This window comes from Mesoplodon mirus (genome assembly GCF_964341445.2).
Source record: "Mesoplodon mirus genome assembly, chromosome: 7".
NCBI classification, from domain to species: domain Eukaryota; kingdom Metazoa; phylum Chordata; class Mammalia; order Artiodactyla; family Ziphiidae; genus Mesoplodon; species Mesoplodon mirus.
Window position 1 is genome coordinate 41833761 of NC_138983.1, and position 18058 is coordinate 41851818.

The 18058-nt window shown below is 39.2% G+C and overlaps 1 protein-coding gene and 1 pseudogene across 2 annotated transcripts; both read right to left on the reverse strand.

Moving 5' to 3' along the window:
• Positions 1-427: 427 nt before the first annotated feature.
• Positions 428-1354, reverse strand: LOC309808784 (putative upstream-binding factor 1-like protein 6; annotated as a pseudogene). Its single transcript has one exon. The product of its transcript is annotated as a putative upstream-binding factor 1-like protein 6 (transcript).
• Positions 1355-3837: 2483 nt separating this feature from the next.
• On the reverse strand, positions 3838-13025 carry LOC309808332 (tripartite motif-containing protein 64C-like; the record flags this gene model as incomplete). Its single annotated transcript, XM_082628488.1, has 7 exons — positions 12940-13025; positions 10836-11250; positions 9420-9515; positions 8487-8717; positions 7717-7739; positions 5593-5690; positions 3838-4331 (listed from the first exon to the last, which is right to left on the reverse strand). The coding sequence occupies exons 2-7, from the start codon at positions 11244-11246 to the stop codon at positions 3838-3840; spliced, it is 1353 nt and encodes a 450-aa protein (XP_082484614.1). The 5' UTR covers positions 11247-11250; positions 12940-13025.
• Between the last annotated feature and the right edge of the window lie 5033 nt (positions 13026-18058).

Genomic DNA, 18058 nt, shown 5'->3' on the forward strand with positions numbered 1-18058 from the left:
ATATATTTACAGAGCATACCTGTGCATGAAATTGCATATGTCGGACTCTATGGGAAATAAATATATAATTTTTTGTATACCAAATGCCTTGTGCACTACTTATCTGCTTGTTTTGTCAATGAAAACTCAAAATCAGCTTTAATTAATATTTGTTTTAATAAATAATTTGTTTTAATAAACTAAAACATAAAAATGTGTCTAAGAGTGTGCAATAGCCATCTATCTATCCATCTATTTATCTAATTCAATGATCTTTATGTGTTAAAATAAAAATAGTTTCATATACCAATAGTGAAAACTATGGACTTGGGTGACAATGATGCGTCACTGTGGGTTCATCAGTTGTAAAAAATATATGCTGCATACAGAGAGACAACCTATACTAGATGTAAGAACATGATCATAAAGGGATCCCTGAAACCCAAGATCAGACAGGCAGATCTACAGTCCCCATAGCAGCATATTCTTCAGGAAACAGACTCTTGAGCCAGTGATCCAGATCCACCTTGTATTGTTTCTGCACCTCCTCAGCCTGTTTCTTATAGTGCTCCTTCTGACTCTTCAGAACGCCTTGCCAGGATGCACCTCCACCATGCAATCCCTCAGGGGCATATCTTGCAACTCCTGACTTGACCGTGAATCCTGGTGGAACATCTGATATGTGTCCTTGGAGGTTGTTCAGTCTCTCCATGGAATCTAATCCTCATGGAAAGATAGTTTTCTGGGGGAGACTTCACGTCTTGCACATTTTCCTGAAACTTCTTTTGGCCTTTGATTTAGATTCCTTTGGGGACATCCGATTTCTTGGAATATTGGACTAGTTCAGAGTGGTGTTCCCTGAACTGAGCCATTTTCTCCTCAAACTCCTGTTTCTCCTTCTGGAAATCTTGAATATGTTTCAGCTTCATGTTCTCTGGGAACTCCTTGTCTTTTGCCTGGTACACAGTTTGGGGTGTTTTGAGGAGTACTAGGGATACATCTCCTTTAAAAAGTGGGGGTAAGTTGTTAGGGGCTTCTTGGGTAAATCAGAATGTTTCTTCTGTGTGTGTGTGTGTGTGTGTGTGTGTGTGTGTGTGTGTGTTTTGCTTTTGTGAGAATTTTTAACATGTTCCTTAACTTCCAGGACTAATTCTTTTAAGGTGCAGCATTTTCTCAAGTTATAAAACGTTTCTAACCATTGGAGTTTACACATTTCTCCAGAAATATCTTAAAAAGCTACTTTTCCCCAGTCCATCAGTGACTGAGTTGTTTTGAATGCATGGCTGTCATTGAACAGGGGATTATTCTCCATTTCTTCCAGGAACTTCACAATGTCATCTTTGGACCAATGGTGTTGGCCATTGGGCAACACCATTTCTAGGATTTGGGGCTACTTACAAGGTCCCACTTCTGCAAGCACCACCACAAGAGCTCCAACTTCCTCACACTCAAGACTCAGCAGGTGAATTATTTCTTGAGGTTCTGCAGTGTGAGCGATGCCATGTTTCTGCAGAGAAAGGGAAGGAAAGGAACTTTCCTTCTATGCCATAAATGAGATAATCACACCTCGTCTGTTATAAGTCAATTCTATAATTTAATTGACCCCTTAAAAATAAAATGAAAACCGTCCCAAATTCTAATTTGAAATTTATGTTTTGTTTTCAGACACATCATCTGTACTCTTTAAAATTCCCCTTGGCTCTCCAGCCTTCATTCCACCCAATTTTACAGGGCTTACCATAAATGGAACTTAACAAAAAAATGAGTCATTCAATCAAGAGGCTTAGGATAAGAGATATAATCAAAGAAAATGGAGGAAAAAAATCAAAATGAAAAGAGAAATGGCTAAAAGGAAAGGACTTTCACTCTATAGTGCACTGAATACTTCCTTTGAATTGTAGGACTGAAGATACAGTGAAGGATTTGGAGATAAAAATGAGACAAACCAAGAAGCTCCTTCTTGTACTCTGTAAAAAGAAAACAAAATACATCCAGCTCCTGAGTTTTTGTGAATTGGATATTATAGATTGAACTTGAACAAATTATCATTTAATATATTCTTGTGGAGATGTGCCTGAGAATGAATGCTTTCTAGTGAACCATACTGTTTCTGCTTTCAAATGACCAGGGTATAATGAATATTATAGAACAATTACAATATTTTTTAGGTATCACATTATATTACAGAATCTGTATTTCTGTCATCTGAATTATTCTTCAAATTTAAATTGGTTTTGGCCTTCCCACTACTAAGGAAGTTATACCACCTTATGCTCAGTAGTATTTTATATGTCAGTTTAAATTCTGACAGTCACCATCATGTGAAGTCCTGTTTTCTGTTTCCATATCACTTTATGTAGGGTCTTCATCTTCCAGTAGATTGTACTGATTGTCTTAGGGAAATCTAAAAATCAACACTATAAAACAAAATTATGCAGTAGTTATTTTAAACCTCAAAATAATGGAATTTTCTTAGGCTGTAAAGCTGCAAATCAATTACCTCTCTTTTGTTGACATTATCAGATAGCATTTTATGTCCATTATGTTAGCTACATTTTGGAAAACTTTATCAATGCTGGAATAATATTTGTTTATATTAATTCTTTCATTCATGTATTTGTTCATTGATTCATCCTATACTTCTATGTGTTATGTTATAAGTCTGCATTGGATAGTAGGAATATAGTAGTAAATAATATACTGTCTCTACAGTCTCAGAATTGTCTGTCAAGTAGTAAAAGTGCTAATTTGAGGAAGGTTTGTTGAATATTATGATGAGACGGTATATGCTCAGAGAGTGTGTAATGAGAGGAACTACACTGGTCTGTGTAGTCACGAAAAACTTCCTGGGAAAAATGTTGTTGAGCTGAGATGTGCTTAATGACTAGGGTTTAGAGAAATGGCAAAGTCTGTCAAACACTTGGTTCTTACCAACTAGGTCAGCTTTGAAGAGAAAACTAAGCACCATTCCTTTTGTTTACTAACCTGATATATATATTACCTCATGCTTTCACCCCAATCTGGTTCAGATACGCAAGTAAAGCACACTGCTTACAATGTAGATGAATCTTTTTTTTTTTTTTTTTTTTTTTTTTTTTGCGGTACGCGGGCCTCTCACTCTTGTGGCCTATCCCGTTGCGGAGCGCAGGCTCAGCGGCCATGGCTCACGGACCCAGCCACTCCGTGACATGTGGGATCTTCCCAGACCGGGGCACGAACCCGTGTCCCCTGCATCGGCAGGCGGACTCTCAACCACTGCGCCACCAGGGAAGCCCGCTATGTAGATGAATCTTGAAAGCATTAAGTGAAAGTAAACATATATAAAAAGTCACACATTGTGTGATCCAATTTATTTGAAACCATATGATAGAAAAATCCATGAAGAATAAAACTGGATCAGAGGTGACTTGGGAGGGGGAGGGGGAATGGGGAATGGGGAGTAAATGTTAATGGTCATTGGTTTATTTTTGGGGTGATGGATATGTCCTAGAATTAGATAGTTATGGTTTCACTTTTTGAATATTACTAAAAGCCACTGAATTATATAGTTTAAATAGGGTGACCTTTATGGTATGTAACTTTTATTTTAATAAAACTATTATTTATGACAGAAGAAAAACAACTGATTAGACTCTATGAAATATTCCATAATAAATTTTTATTACAAGAAAATTTAATTAACAAATTTATACATTCAACATGGTTATGCCATTTTATAAACATACAGTCGTGTATTCCATTAAATTACAATGTGCTCAGAGATAGTCAGATATCATCCTGTGGCCTCATGTGAGGTCTATGACAACAATTTGTTCAGGCAAGAATTTCATCAATTAAATGGTCATGGAACTTGACTAGTCATGGAGATCTAAGGCAAAGGAAAGGCATCAGAGGGAAGGAGAAGGAGGAAGGGAGGAAACTATATATGAGGGAACCTCTGCAAACATCATAGAAACTCACAGTTCCATTGTCATAATCCAGAAACACTCCAATCCTACCCAAAGGCCTTTTCACATACTGAATTAAGGGTGGGGAGTTTGTGGACAAAGTATAATGATTGTTCACCTTCACAGAAAATAGAAAAAATGCTTCTTCAGAATCAATAATGATATCAGTGTCACTCGTCAAGATATCTTTACAGACTCCCAGAATCCAGTTCGAGGAGTGTGTCACATCCACCTCCCAGTAATGCCTCCCAGAGGTGAAGGCCACAGCTCCCCAGGCCACAAATCTCTCCACAATCTGGGGCTCTCTGGGCACGTTGTGATGGTCACCTCCAAACATCACTCTTGTACGATCCTCAGAAAGGCTTACATTGTGAATGGTCATTTTCTGACTCAGAACATTATCCACTGCAGAAAGAGCAAAAATCAGGTCAGCAAGTGAGATTTCCATGGCCTGAGAGGCAGAGGCTCTCTACCCAATGAGTCTTTTAATTTTCCCTCCTCCAAGGAAATACAAAACAAAGACAGCAAAGGGAGTTCAGACTAGCTCTTCTATGAAGAGCAAAAGTCATTACTATCTCACCAGCACACAGAAAGACTTCAAATCATACAGATACAGGAAAAAAAAAAAGGAGATATGAACTCTGTGAAGTCTGATTTAATGTCAATGTCTTGATAGTTTATTTCAGGACTCACCAAAAACATTATATTTTTTCTTTCATTTAGAAAACTTTTCTTGTGTCCTTTGTCTTTAATACGATCTAACATGTAGATAGCACTTGCTATCATGTGGGTATTTATTGGGCTATAGTCTCTACTTACTACATTTTCAAAGGTCAAAATTTTGATAGAAATCCATCAATGAATAGTTTGGAAGCTTCTAAAAGGATGTTCTGGCCAACCATGTTCAAATATCCCTTGCCTTTCAGTTGCTTTGAAATTGATCTAATAGCATTACAATTATCCTGCCTAAGCCAATGTTAGTCTTTTCTGTCAATTCTTGCTGATTTTAGAAATAATAAATATTTTTGTACAATGCATAATAAATGAGCTTGTAATACAGAACAAATTAAAAACCAGCAATGCCATATTTAACTTTTTTTTTTTTTTTTTTTTTTGCGGTACGCGGGCCTCTCACTGTTGTGGCCTCTCCCATTGCGGAGCACAGGCTCCGGACACGCAGGCTTAGCGGCCATGGCTCACAGGCCCAGCTGCTCCACGGCACGCGGGATCCTCCCAGACCGGGGCACGAACCCGTGTCCCCTGCATCGGCAGGCGGACTCTCAACCACTGCGCCACCAGGGAAGCCCCCATATTAAACTTTTTAAGAGTGAAATAAACTGAATAAACACAATATTGACGGTTACTCACAAAAGTAAATATTCTACCTCTTTATAACCACATGAGCAAGCTGGTTGCTCTCCTCTTGCTCTGCCTATGTCATATGTAACTGAATATATATATCTAGTTTTGCATTTTCAGTAAACTATAGGTTGCAAAGCTCAGCCTTGATCTTTGTAATACAACTATACAGGCAGGGAAAATGTAACAACTTTTGGAAGTTATGTACTACCTTCATGTCAGAAAAAATAAAATAACAATAAAAGAATGCTCCTTCCCAAGAAGTTCTAATGAAATGTAGTCCTGCTCACTGAAGGTTGACTCTTACCTCTGAAGTTGTTCAGCATGTCTAGGATTCCAGTGACAGGCCAGGAAGTGAGCTCTGGGTTCACTGGCTGAGGCTTTTGCATCTGTACCAAATCAGTCCTGTAACAAATGATGTCAGTACATCTCAAGGTCAAAGGCTAATCACAGGACCATTACAAAAAAGCAGGTGGTTTTTTTTGTTTTTTGTTTTTTTTTTTTTTTTTGCGGTACACGGGCCTCTCACTGTTGTGGCCTCTCCCGTTGCAGAGCACAGGCTCCAGATGCATAGGCTCAGTAGCCATGGCTCACGGGCCCAGCCACTCCACGGCATGTGGGAACTTCCCAGACCGGGGCACGAACTCGTGTCCCCTGCATCGGCAGGCGGACTCTCAACCACTGAACCACCAGGGAAGCCTGGAAAAAAGCAGTTTTTAATCCAGGATATTTTGTCAGAATTCTCCTATTTTTGGTTAATTGGATATACATTATATTCTACACACTTGGGAATATAAAAATTTACCATACTTTTTTCTAAATATAAATTACATCAAATTTCAACTTCCCCATTCTTCTCAGACTTTACTCCAATTTTCAATTTACTGAACTTCATTCACTTCCTCTATTCCAACTCAGGTGATGCAAAGATCCTGGGCATTTTACAGAGAGCAAAAAATTCAGGCAAAGCCTTTGGGACTTCAGTCAGCAAGTAGTCATCAAGGATACATTCAGTGTCTAAAAGGAAGAGTTCACTTAGCCATACATGTTTACTCTTATCAGCCCAGCAAGGGAATCCAATTCCAGCCTGACTGCCTTGGCCCTGAAAGTCTAACTTTCCAGTGGACACCAGGAAGCCATTAGCTCTGAGGTCCTACCTACAAGGGGGCTTGCTGTAATGGAACAGGCTGATTCACTGCTACTCCTAGGAACAAAATCACAGCCCCTCTCCCTATTAGGGAATTTGCCCCTTTCCTGCCTTTTTCACCTTCCAACTCACTAGTGTAGGTGCTTCCTCTGTGATATCTTAGAAAAATCCCTTCCCTAAGTTTTATTGTGGTGAGTCTGGAGAGGATGGTGTGAGTGGGTGGAACAAAGCCCAGAATGTCAGAAAGTTTTTAGGTATATTTGAATTCAGCCAAATGAAAAGGAAACTTCTCAGACCAAGGATCAGAAGGCCTCTAGAATCCTTTTGAAATAAAACAGAAAATAGCCAAAAAGACGATGTTAATAGATCAAAAGATGTACTGTTCGTCATCCATGTGCGAGGGTTCTGCACCTATGGATTCAACCATGGATTGAATCTGTAATTGATGTTTTATTTAATTAATTAATTAATTAATTTAGTTAGTTAGTTATTTTACACCAGGCCCTTGTTTGTTATCTATTTTTTTGTTAAATTTATTTTACTTATAGAATAATACATAGATACATTCTTTTCAAAAAGTTTGAACATTATAGGTAAAGCTAAAGTCTCCTTTGACCACATTTTTTTTTTTTTTTTTTGCTGTATGCGGGCCTCTCATCGTTGTGGCCTCTCCCATTGCAGAGCACAGGCTCCGGACGCGCAGGCCCAGCCACTCTGTGGCATGTAGGATCTTCCCAGACCGGGGCACGAACCCGTGTCCCCTGCATCAGCAGGAAGACTCTCAACCACTAGGCCACCAGGGAAGCCCTGACCACCATTTTTAATCCTGATCTGCTTCCCTATGGCTTGAGATAACCACTGTGTGTTATTTATTTTAAATATAGCAGTGTGTACATGTCAATCCCAAATTCTAAATCTATCCCTCCCCTACGTTCTTCCTCCCTGGTTCTAAATGGAAAATATTCAGAAAAAAAAAAATTCCTGGAAGTTCCAAAAAGTGAAACTTGAAAATGCCACGTACCTGGGAACTATTTACATAGCATTTAATTTACATTTTATTAGGTGTTATAAGTAGTCTAGAGATGACTAAAGTGTATGGGAGCATGCTTGTAAGTTATCTGCAAATACTGTGGCATTTTCTATAAGGGATTGTGCATCCTGGGATTTAGATTTTGGGGATGACCTGAAAACAATTCCCCATGGTACCGAGGAACGACTATCCAACCACTTCATCAAAAAGACAGCAACTTTTCCAGAAATCAAAAATCGTTAGCGTACACTCACATTTCCAATACATCTCCCAAGGCCTGCAATGAAAAAAAAAAAATCATGTTAATCATGAGAGTTCTGTCCTTTTGCATCTTCTTTACTATTCTTGTTTGTTCAGTAAGGTATTGTTTTTCTCATTCTCCTCTAAGGAACAATCAGAGGCTATCTTAATAACAGAACTTAAACTAAAACATGATGAGATTCCTCAGGGCACATTAAGGAAGGAAGGAAGGAGTCCAGGAAGAGTCTGTGTAATGATGCAACAACATCAGGTTTCCAATGTCAGTCATTGCTCAGTCCTATTCCCAAGGAGAGATCTCACCATTATGATAACAATTAAAGCAAAACAAGGAACCATATAAAATTATAGAGTGCATTGAAATTGACTACCAGTTCTAAAAATTTTACCTAGACAATGGGTAAAACCTCAATGTCTTCAGTAAGTGTGGGATAATAGAGAGTGACAATGTATTGAGAATTACTCCAAGAAAATTAACTTTCCCCTGGTCACAGAATTTTGCTGATTTTAGATAATCTGTCTGGATAGTACTCTGGATAGTACACTGAAAAAATTGTGTCCTATGTTAGCTAGTGAAAGGTTAAAAAAAAAACTCCCAAAGATTACCTGGCTATGAGAAATAAGGGATTGGACAAATAAAATAATGGGAGTCAAGGAACATCATCCTTTAGCTGAGATAAGAGTATATACAGGTAACATTTCAATGTCATGGCAACGGTGCCCAGAATAGTACTTCTGTCTCTGAGGATGGAACCTCCCTTCTCACCTGGAGCAACTCCACGTCAGGCTTGTGGCACATCTCTGTCAGCTCTCTGTACATTTCTTTCAGACTTTCTTTCTGTTGAGTCATTCTGAATTCACTCTCCCTGAGTTGCTGGAGAGTCTCCTTCGCTTCTTTCTCCAGGGCCTCCAGATGGAGTTGCTCCTCCTCCCGGAGAAACAGGTGGATCCTCTGATACTGAACTTTGATCATCACCTTCCTCATGGCCACATAGTTCTGCAGAGATAATGGATTCAAAGAATCACTCATCCTCATTCTCAACAGAAAATGTCAAATATTATTTCCTTACTGTCATCAGGAAAGGTCTTAACAAACTTTCTGCCTCACATTTCAAAAGGCCTGGAATATTTGCTGGTCCTTCCAGTCCATCCTTTCTCTAAGTTTCTCGCCTGTTTTCCCGTTTAAATCAAGCCATCTGAGGGGGTCCCAGTTTTTCTCCCTAGGAGGATTCTTCAGGGGTGCTACTCCATCAATTATTTCCTCTCTTACCCAAATCTTGTTTTTTCTTGTTCCTTTCCCTGATTTTTCTAAATATTCTTTTATTAGGTAAACCCCATACTATGCAGCTTTAAAAATATACACTAATTCTCCTCTAGGTACTACTGTATTCCTCTCCTCACCTTCACAGACACACTTAGCACAATGTTGTCTTATACTCCATGTCTGAGAAGGTTTATTCAAATTTGAAAATGTTGCTTAGGAATACGTTTCACGCCTTGGTTTTCCCATATACTAGCACTCTTTGAACTAGTTTGTATTGGTCTGTTATAACTGTGATTACTGATAGGTCATTTGAAACCACTACTCTTTCCAAGGAAAAGACCACTATCCTTTACCTGGTAATTTGAATTTTGCTGAAAGTCTAAGCCAGGATTATATCTGTCTCCATGCAAACAAATAGAATATTTTTGTTCTTACCTCTAACAACTGAGTTTTGTTAGCTTCTTGATTCAGACTGTTTTGCATTTCTTGTGTCATTTTCCTTAAAGAGTCCATTCTCTTCAGAAGTTTCTCCTGCAAAATAACCATGAGCTTTAGTGACACAGATGATGATACCATAAATTCCATCCCCTTATGTATGAGCAAAGGCAGTCATTTAGAGCAGGCGTCCTCAACCCACTGGGCAAGGACCACTACCAGTCCATAGCCTGTTAGGAATGGGGCCGCACAGCAGGAGGTGAGAGGGGGCCTAGCAAGTGAAGCTTCATCTGCCACTCCCCATCACTCCCCATCACTCCCCATCGCTCCCCATCGCTCCCCATCACTCCTCATGGCTCCCCATCACTCCCCATCGTTCCCCATGGCTCCCCATGGCTCCCCATCGCTCCCCATTGCTCCCCATCACTCCCCATGGATCCCCATGGCTCCCCATGGCTCCCCATCATTCCCTATCACTCCCCATCACTCACATTACCACCAGAACCATCCTCCCAACCTCCCCCTACCCCCATCCATGGAAAAATTGTCTTCCACGAAACTGGTCACTGGTGCCAAAAAGGATGGGGACCACTGGTTTAGAAAATAGAAATCTTGAGTTTGAATTATGTGGTCAGATTTTTCCACATTAATCTAATTTGATTCTAATATGTTGAATATCAAAGTGACAGAAACATACAATGAAGAATTGGGGGGAACTTCCCTGGTGGTGCAGTGGTTAAGAATCTGCCTGCCAATGCAGGGGACACAGGTTTGATCCCTGGTCCTGGAAGATCCCAAATGCTGCAGAGCAACTAAGACTGTGTGCTCTAGTGAGCCTGTGCTCTAGACCCCATGAGCCACAACTACTGAGCTTGCGTGCCACAAGGACTGAAGGGTGAGTGCCTAGAGCCCATGCTCCACAACAAGAGAAGCTACTGCAATGAGAAGCCTGTGCACCACAGCAAAGAGTAGCCCCCGCTCGCTGCAACTAGAGAAAGCCCACACGCAGCAACAAAGACCCAATGCGGCCAAAAATAAATTAATTAATTAAAAATTAAAAAAGAAAGAAAGAATTGTGGAAACTTTATAGATAATGGAATCTCTCAGTTCCATGAGAGAAATGAAATTTCTCATTTCCTAAGAAATTGAGACTCAGATTTTTATATAACTTGACTAAGAATGCGTCAAGCTCACGTCAGGAGTCAGTATGCCTGGTGCTACCACATGCCCCAGGATACAGCAGTTCCACGTGTTTGGACAATTGGGCAACAACGTTAAAACGATACACTTACATGACCTACACTGAAAAATCTCCACCTCGACCATCTCCATCCCCATCAACTTCATTATTATCCTCATCTTTCTCTCTGATTTAGGAGCCTATAGATTCCTAATTGCTTTAGAAGCATCACTTACCCGGTATTCCTCAGCAGCCCATTGTATTGGACTGTGGCTGTGAGCTGCATGCTCCGGGGACTCAGAGCAGGGGCCACAGAGCAGGGTCTTGTCAACCTCACAGAAGAACCCTTTGGCTTCTTTGTGTGTCACGCAGATCTGCGCCTCTGAGCTGTTGGTTTGTTTAACTGCTTCCTGTCTGGCGAGGGAAGCCAGCCTCTTGAGTACAATATTGGTTTTGAAATCTGGCTTCTCTGATAGTCCCCTGCACTCAGGGCAGCTCTTTGGAGTCTGGTCTTCCTCCCAGCAGAGGTACAGGCAGGGACGGCAAAAGCTGTGCCCACAGTCTATGGTGACGGGGTCTATGAAGTAGTTCATACAGATGGAGCAGGTTAGTTCATTCTGGAAGGCTTGCAATGTGTCTGAATCCATGTTTCTGAAAATTCAAGACAGAAATAGAGAGGGTAAGAGAGAAAGTCTTTCTTCTGCCCTGATAAGGGAAAATAAAGCCTTTAGACAAAGTCCTGTCTGTTTGAACTCTATCTAATTTACCTATTTGCTTACCCTCAGTACAAACCTAGAAATGGTGAATACAGAGAGGTTCATACTGATACAAATGACAAAATTAGATAAGAGAGTCCCTAGCAACTTTTTTGTTTAAAATAAACCGTGTTCTCAGTTATACCTAAATTACATGGATGTGCTTAAAGCTTAGACCAGAGGGTAAATGGTAAGATGACTCCAGAGTTACTTTTATTAGCTGATTGGTACAGAAGCACATATATAATCTCAATCTGTCTGCCTCTCTCTTTCTCTCTCTCCATGACTCCATGACTGGAACCCATACGTGCACAAACTTTGTCTCTATGCTAATGTTCTCTATGTCTCCTGCCTCTGAACTGAGAGATGTGCTTTTCTAAAGAAAAATAAAATTGTTTAGAATAAGTTAAACTTAATATAATCAATGTTGGCTTTACCTTTGGCATATTAAAACTATAAACATTTCAGTGTTTGCTTCCAACTTAAATAACAAAACTCCTCCTTTCAAGACAAAAAAGGAAAAAAATTATGTTATTTCTAGTTCAGGAAAACAATTTTTCCTGGAGTCAGTTCAGATCATCAGAGCACTTCACATTTTGAACTAGTGAATGTTCAAGCTACAACAGTAATCAGTAAAAATTAATCAGTTGTTTTTTAAAACCAAAGAAAAAATTTGAATATACATGAGGATTTTCTCTCTACACTAGAAATTTCAAAGATGTACTTAATGGAAGTAACATCATATTCTCTTTATTTCTGATATTTCCCTATTTGACCAATGCCACTTCTTGGGAGTCCCTATCAGTTCATTGGATCTATCCTGAACACTTTTCAAATCTAGACTGCAAACTGAAGTCTTTAAAGATACAGCACTTTTATTCTGGCATGGACATATATACACTACCAAATGTAAACCTGATAGCTGGTGGGAAGCAGCCGCATGGCACAGGTTGATCAGCTCGGTGCTTTGTGACCACCCTAGAGGGGTGGGATAAGGAGGGTGGGAGGGAGACGCAAGAGGGAGGAGATATGGGTATATATGTATATATATACCTGACTCACTTTGTTATACAGCAGAAACTAACACACCATTGTAAAGCAATTATACTCCAATAAAGATGTTTAAAAATATACATATAGCGCATATGAACTTTACAAGAAGATATTCTAATTCATTCAACACATTTAACTCTTATGTTCATCTGTATAAAGACTACGAAATGTATATATTATGTTGAACATTTTAGGTGTTCTATGTGTTTCATAAATATATATGTCTGTAGAAATCTCATTTAAGACCTAAAAACATCTAATAACATGTAAGGTAATGGAATAAAAATGATTACATATGTTAATGTTACAAATATCAATATATTACAATTGCTCTAGTTACAGATATTTTAGATATTGAGGTCATTAAAAAAAAAACTAAGACAACTACTTGTTTGCTTGGACAAAACCCAAGCAGGCTAATAGGTAAATGGAAAGGATTTGGATGAAAGAAAATAGACATGAAGATATTTACAATCAATTCCTTACTTACCAGAGTCCACTCCCAGATATTTACAATCAATTCCTTACTTACCAGAGTCCACTGTGAGTGGTCTTACTTCTGGAAGGCTGCACGTCCTGGAAATCTGTGGATATCAGGGTCAACAAGAACTGTCCAACACTTGGTAGCTGCACTTTCCCTCAGTCCCCCTGAGAGAAGAAGTTACCCCTGGACAAATTTGCCTTTTAAAGGATTAGACTCTCCTGAGGCCACACCTACTTCTTGAGATTGGATAAGACCTTCAGAGGGAAGTGGAAAATACTGATAAGTTTACTCAGAAAGGTGTGAAAATGGTTGATTGGGTTTTCGGTATATAGAAAACCCAATCTTAGGGGTCTGAGACCCTAAAAGAATATAGGCTTCTTTTGGGGTAAATGCAAAAAACAAATGGTGAAAACTTTTAAACAAAATACTTTATATATGTTATATATACGTACATAATATATACATCAATGTATGTTTATATTAATATGAATATAATATAGTAATTATTTATACCATAATTATGTGAGTAATTATATTTAACACAATGCATAAAGACGACTGTTTTTATTGAGGTATAATTGACATATAGCCTCATATAACTTTCAGGTATATAACGTAAGGATTTGCTATTTGAATATATTGTGAAATGATCACCATATTAGTTAACGTTCATCACAACACGTAGTTAAAAATTATTTTCCTTGTTATGAGAACTTTTAAGATCTACTCTCCTAACAAGTTTTAAATATGCATTACAGTATTATTATCTGTAGTTACTATGTTGTACATACTGTAGAATATTATTTTTAACAGAAGTGCCATACTACCTGTATTTTGCTGACACCTATCACAGTTTATCAAATTACCAATGCTTACATACACGTTATTTCACTAAATTATCTATTGTGTGTTAATTGAAGCACTACTTATTAAAAAATATGGGCAGTTCCCTGGTGGCGCAGTGGTTGAGAGTCCACCTGCTGATGCAGGGGACACGGGTTCATGCCCTGGTCCGGGAAGATCCCACATGCTGCGGAGCGGCTAGGCCCGTGAGCCATGGCCGGTGAGCCTGCGCGTCCGGAGCCTGTGCTTCGCAACGGGAGAGACCACAACAGTGAGAGGCCCGCCTACCACACACACACACACACAAATATATATATACATATGAAAATAAATTGACCTTGCTAGAAATTTTTAAAGTGAAAATATAAAGAAGGTCAAATTTTTTTTGAATTTTTGAATTTTATTTTATTTATTTGTTTAAATATCAGGTTCTTATTACTCATCCATTTTATACACATCAGTGTACACGTCAATCCCAATCTCCCAATTCAACACACCACCACCCACACCCCCAGCCACTTTGCCCCCTTGGTGTCCATATGTTTGTTCTCTACATCTTTGTCTCAATTTCTGCTCTGCAAACGGTTTCATCTGTACCATTTTTCTAGGTTCCACATATATGCGTTAATATACGATATTTATTTTTCACTTTCTGACTTACTTCACTCTGTATGACAGTCTCTAGATCCATCCACGTCTCTACAAATGACCCAATTTCGTTCCTTTTTATAGCTGAGTAATATTCCATTGTATATATGTACCCCATCTTCTATATCCATTCGTCTGTCGATGGGCATTTAGGTTGCTTCCATGACCTGGCTATTGTAAATAGTGCTGCAATGAACTTTGGGGTACATGTGTCTTTTTGAATTATGGTTTTCTCTAGGTATAAGCCCAGTAGTGGAATTGCTGGGTCATATGGTAATTCTATTTTTAGTTTCTTAAGGAACCTCCATACTGTTCTCCATAGTGGCTGTATCAATTTACATTCCTACCAACAGTGCAAGAGAGCTCCCTTTTCTCCACACCCTTTCCAGCATTTGTTTGTAGATTTTCTGATGATGCCCATTCTAACTGGTGTGAGGTGATACCTCATTGTAGTATTGATTTGCATTTGTCTAATAATTAGTGATGTTGAGCAGCTTTTCATTTGCTTCTTGGCCATCTATATGTCTTCTTTGGAGAAATGTTTATTTAGGTCTTCTGCCCATTTTTGGATTGAGTTGTTTGTTTCTTTAATATTGAGCTGCATGAGCTGTTTATATATTTTGGAGATTAATCCTTTGTCCATTGATTTGTTTGCAAATATTTTCTCCCATTCTGAGGGTTATCTTTTCATCTTGTTTACAGTTTCCTTTGCTGTTCAAAAGCTTTTAAGTTTTGTTAGGTCCCATTTGCTTATTTTTGTTTTTATTTCCATTACTCTAGGAGATGGATCAAAAAAGATCTTGCTGTGATTGATGTCAAAAAGTGTTCATCCTATGTTTTCCTCTAAGAGCTTTAGAGTGTCCAGTCTTACATTTAGGTCTCTAATCCATTTTGAGTTTATTTTTGTGTATGGTGTTAGGGAGTGTTCTAATTTCATTCTCCTACATGTAGCTGTCCAGTTTTCCCAGCACCACTTATTGAAGAGGGTGTCTTTTCTCCATTGCATATCCTTCCCTTCTTTGTCATAGATGAGTTGACCATAGGTGCATGGGTTTATCTCTGGGCTTTCTATCCTGTTCCATTGATCTGTATTTCTGTTTTTGTGCCAGTACAATATTGTCTTGATTACTGTAGCTGTGTAGTATTGTCTGAAGTCAGAGAGTCTGATTCCTCCAACTCTGTTTTTTTCCCTCAAGACTGCTTTTGTTATATGGGATCTTTTGTGTCTCCATACAAATTTTTAATTTTTTTGTTCTGTTCTGTAAAAATGCCATTGGTAATTTGATAGGGATGGCATTGAATCTATAGATTGCTTTGGGTAGTATAGTCATTTTCACAATATTGATTCTTCTAATCCAAGAACATGATATATCTCTCCATCTGTTTGTATCATCTTTGATTTCTTTCATCAGTGTCTTATAGTTTTCTGCATACAGGTCTTTTTTCTCCCTAGGTAGGTTTATTCCTAGGTATTTTATTTTTTTGTTGCAATGGTAAATGGGAGTGTTTCCTTAATTTTCCTTTCAGATTTCTCATAATTAGTGTATAGGAATGCAAGAGATTTCTGTGCATTAATTTTGTTTCCTGCTACTTTACCAAATTCATTGATTAGCTCTAGTAGTTTTCTCATGGCATCTTTAGGATTCTCTATATATAGTATCATGTCATCTGCAAACAGTGACAGTTTTACTTCTTCTTTTCAATTTGTATTCCCTTTATTTCTTTTTCTTCTCTGATTACCATGGCTAGGATTTCCAAAACTATGTTGAATAATAGTGGTGAAAGTGGACATCCTTGTCTTGCTCTTGATCTTAGAGGAAATGCTTTCAATTTTTCATGATTGAGAATGATGTTTGCTGTGGGTTTGTCATATATGGCCTTTATTATGTTGAGGTAGGTTCCCTTTATACCCACTTTCTGGACAGTTTGTATCATAAGTGGGTGTTGAATTTTGTTGAAAGCTTTTTCTGCATCTATTGAGATGATCATACGCTTTTTATTCTTCAGTTTGTTAATATGGTGTATCATGTTGACTGATTTGCATATATTGAAGAATCCTTGCATCCCTGGGATAAATCCCATTTGATCATGGTGTATGATCCTTTTAATGTGCTGTTGGATTCTGTTTGCTAGTATTTTGTTGAGGATTTTTGCATCTATATTCATCAGTCATATTGGTCTGTAGTTTTCTTTTTTTGTAGTATCTTTGTCTGGTTTTGCTATCACAGTGATAGTAGCCTCATAGAATGAGTTTGGGAGTGTTCCTTCCTATGCAATTTTTTGGAAGAATTTGAGAAGGGTGGGTGTTAGCTGTTCTCTAAATGTTTGATAGAATTCACCTGTGAAGCCATCTAGTCCTGGACTTCTGTTTGTTGGAAGATTTTCAATCACAGTTTTAATATCATTACTTGTGATTGTTCTGTTCATATTTTCTATTTCCTCCTGTTTCAGTCTTGGAAGGTTATACCTTTCTAAAAATGTGTCCATTTCTTCCAGGTTGTCCTTTTTATTGGCATAAAGTTGCTTGTAGTAGTCTCTTAGGATGCTTTGTATTTCTGTGGTATCTGTTGTAACTTCTCCTTTTTCATTTCTAAATTTGATTTGAGTCCTCTCCCTCTTTTTCTTGATGAATCTGGCTAATGGTTTATCAATTTTGTTTATCTTCTCATTAGAGGAGGAAGATGGAGGAAGAGTAAGATGCGGAGATCACCTTCCTCCCCACAGATGCACCAGAAATACATCTACACGTGGAATAACTCCTACAGAACACCTACTGAACGTTGGCAGAAGACCTCAGACTTCCCAAAAGGCAAGAGACTCCCCCCACGTACCTGGATAGGGCAAAAGAAAAAAGAATAAACAGAGACAAAAGAATAGGGACAGGACCTGCACCAGTGGGAGGGAGCCGAGAAGGAGGAAAGGTTTCCACACACTAGAAGCCCCTGCGCGGGCGAAGACTACGAGTGGCGGAGGGGGGGAAGCTTCGGAGCCGCGGAGGAGAGCGCAGCAACAGGGTTGCGGATGGCAAAGCAGAGAGATGCCCGCACAGAGGATCGGTGCCGACCAGCACTCACCAGCCCGAGAGGCTTGTCTGCTCACCCGTCGGGGCGGGCGGGGCTGGGAGCTGAGGCTCGGGCTTTGGTCGGAGCGCAGGGAGAGGACTGGGGTCGGCGGCGTGAACACAGCCTGAAGGGGTTAGTGCACCACGGCTAGCCGGGAGGGAGTCTGGGAAAAAGTCTGGACCTGCCGAAGAGGCAAGAGACATTTTCTTCCCTCTTTGTTTCCTGGTGCGCGAGGAGAGGGGATTAAGAGCGCTGCTTAAAGGAGCTCCAGAGACTGGCTCAAGCCGCGGCTAACAGCGCGGACCCCAGAGACGGGCATGAGACGCTAAGGCTGCTGCTGCTGCCACCAAGAAGCCTGTGTGCGAGTGCAGGTCACTCTCCAAGACCACAAGTTATAATGTGAATCAACTCCAGGTAACAAATTGTCCCTTATAAAATGAATAAATGCAGTAATCTCTTCTAAAATGGACTAAGGGTGCCCTATTTGTGTTTCTGAGAGAAGACCATAATATTTTTGCTCTTTTTTTCCCCCAGAGCTTTTGATTTACACATAACTCTGAGCTGTCAATCAACAAGTTTAAATATCTATTTAAACTTGTTGAAACTTATTTAAA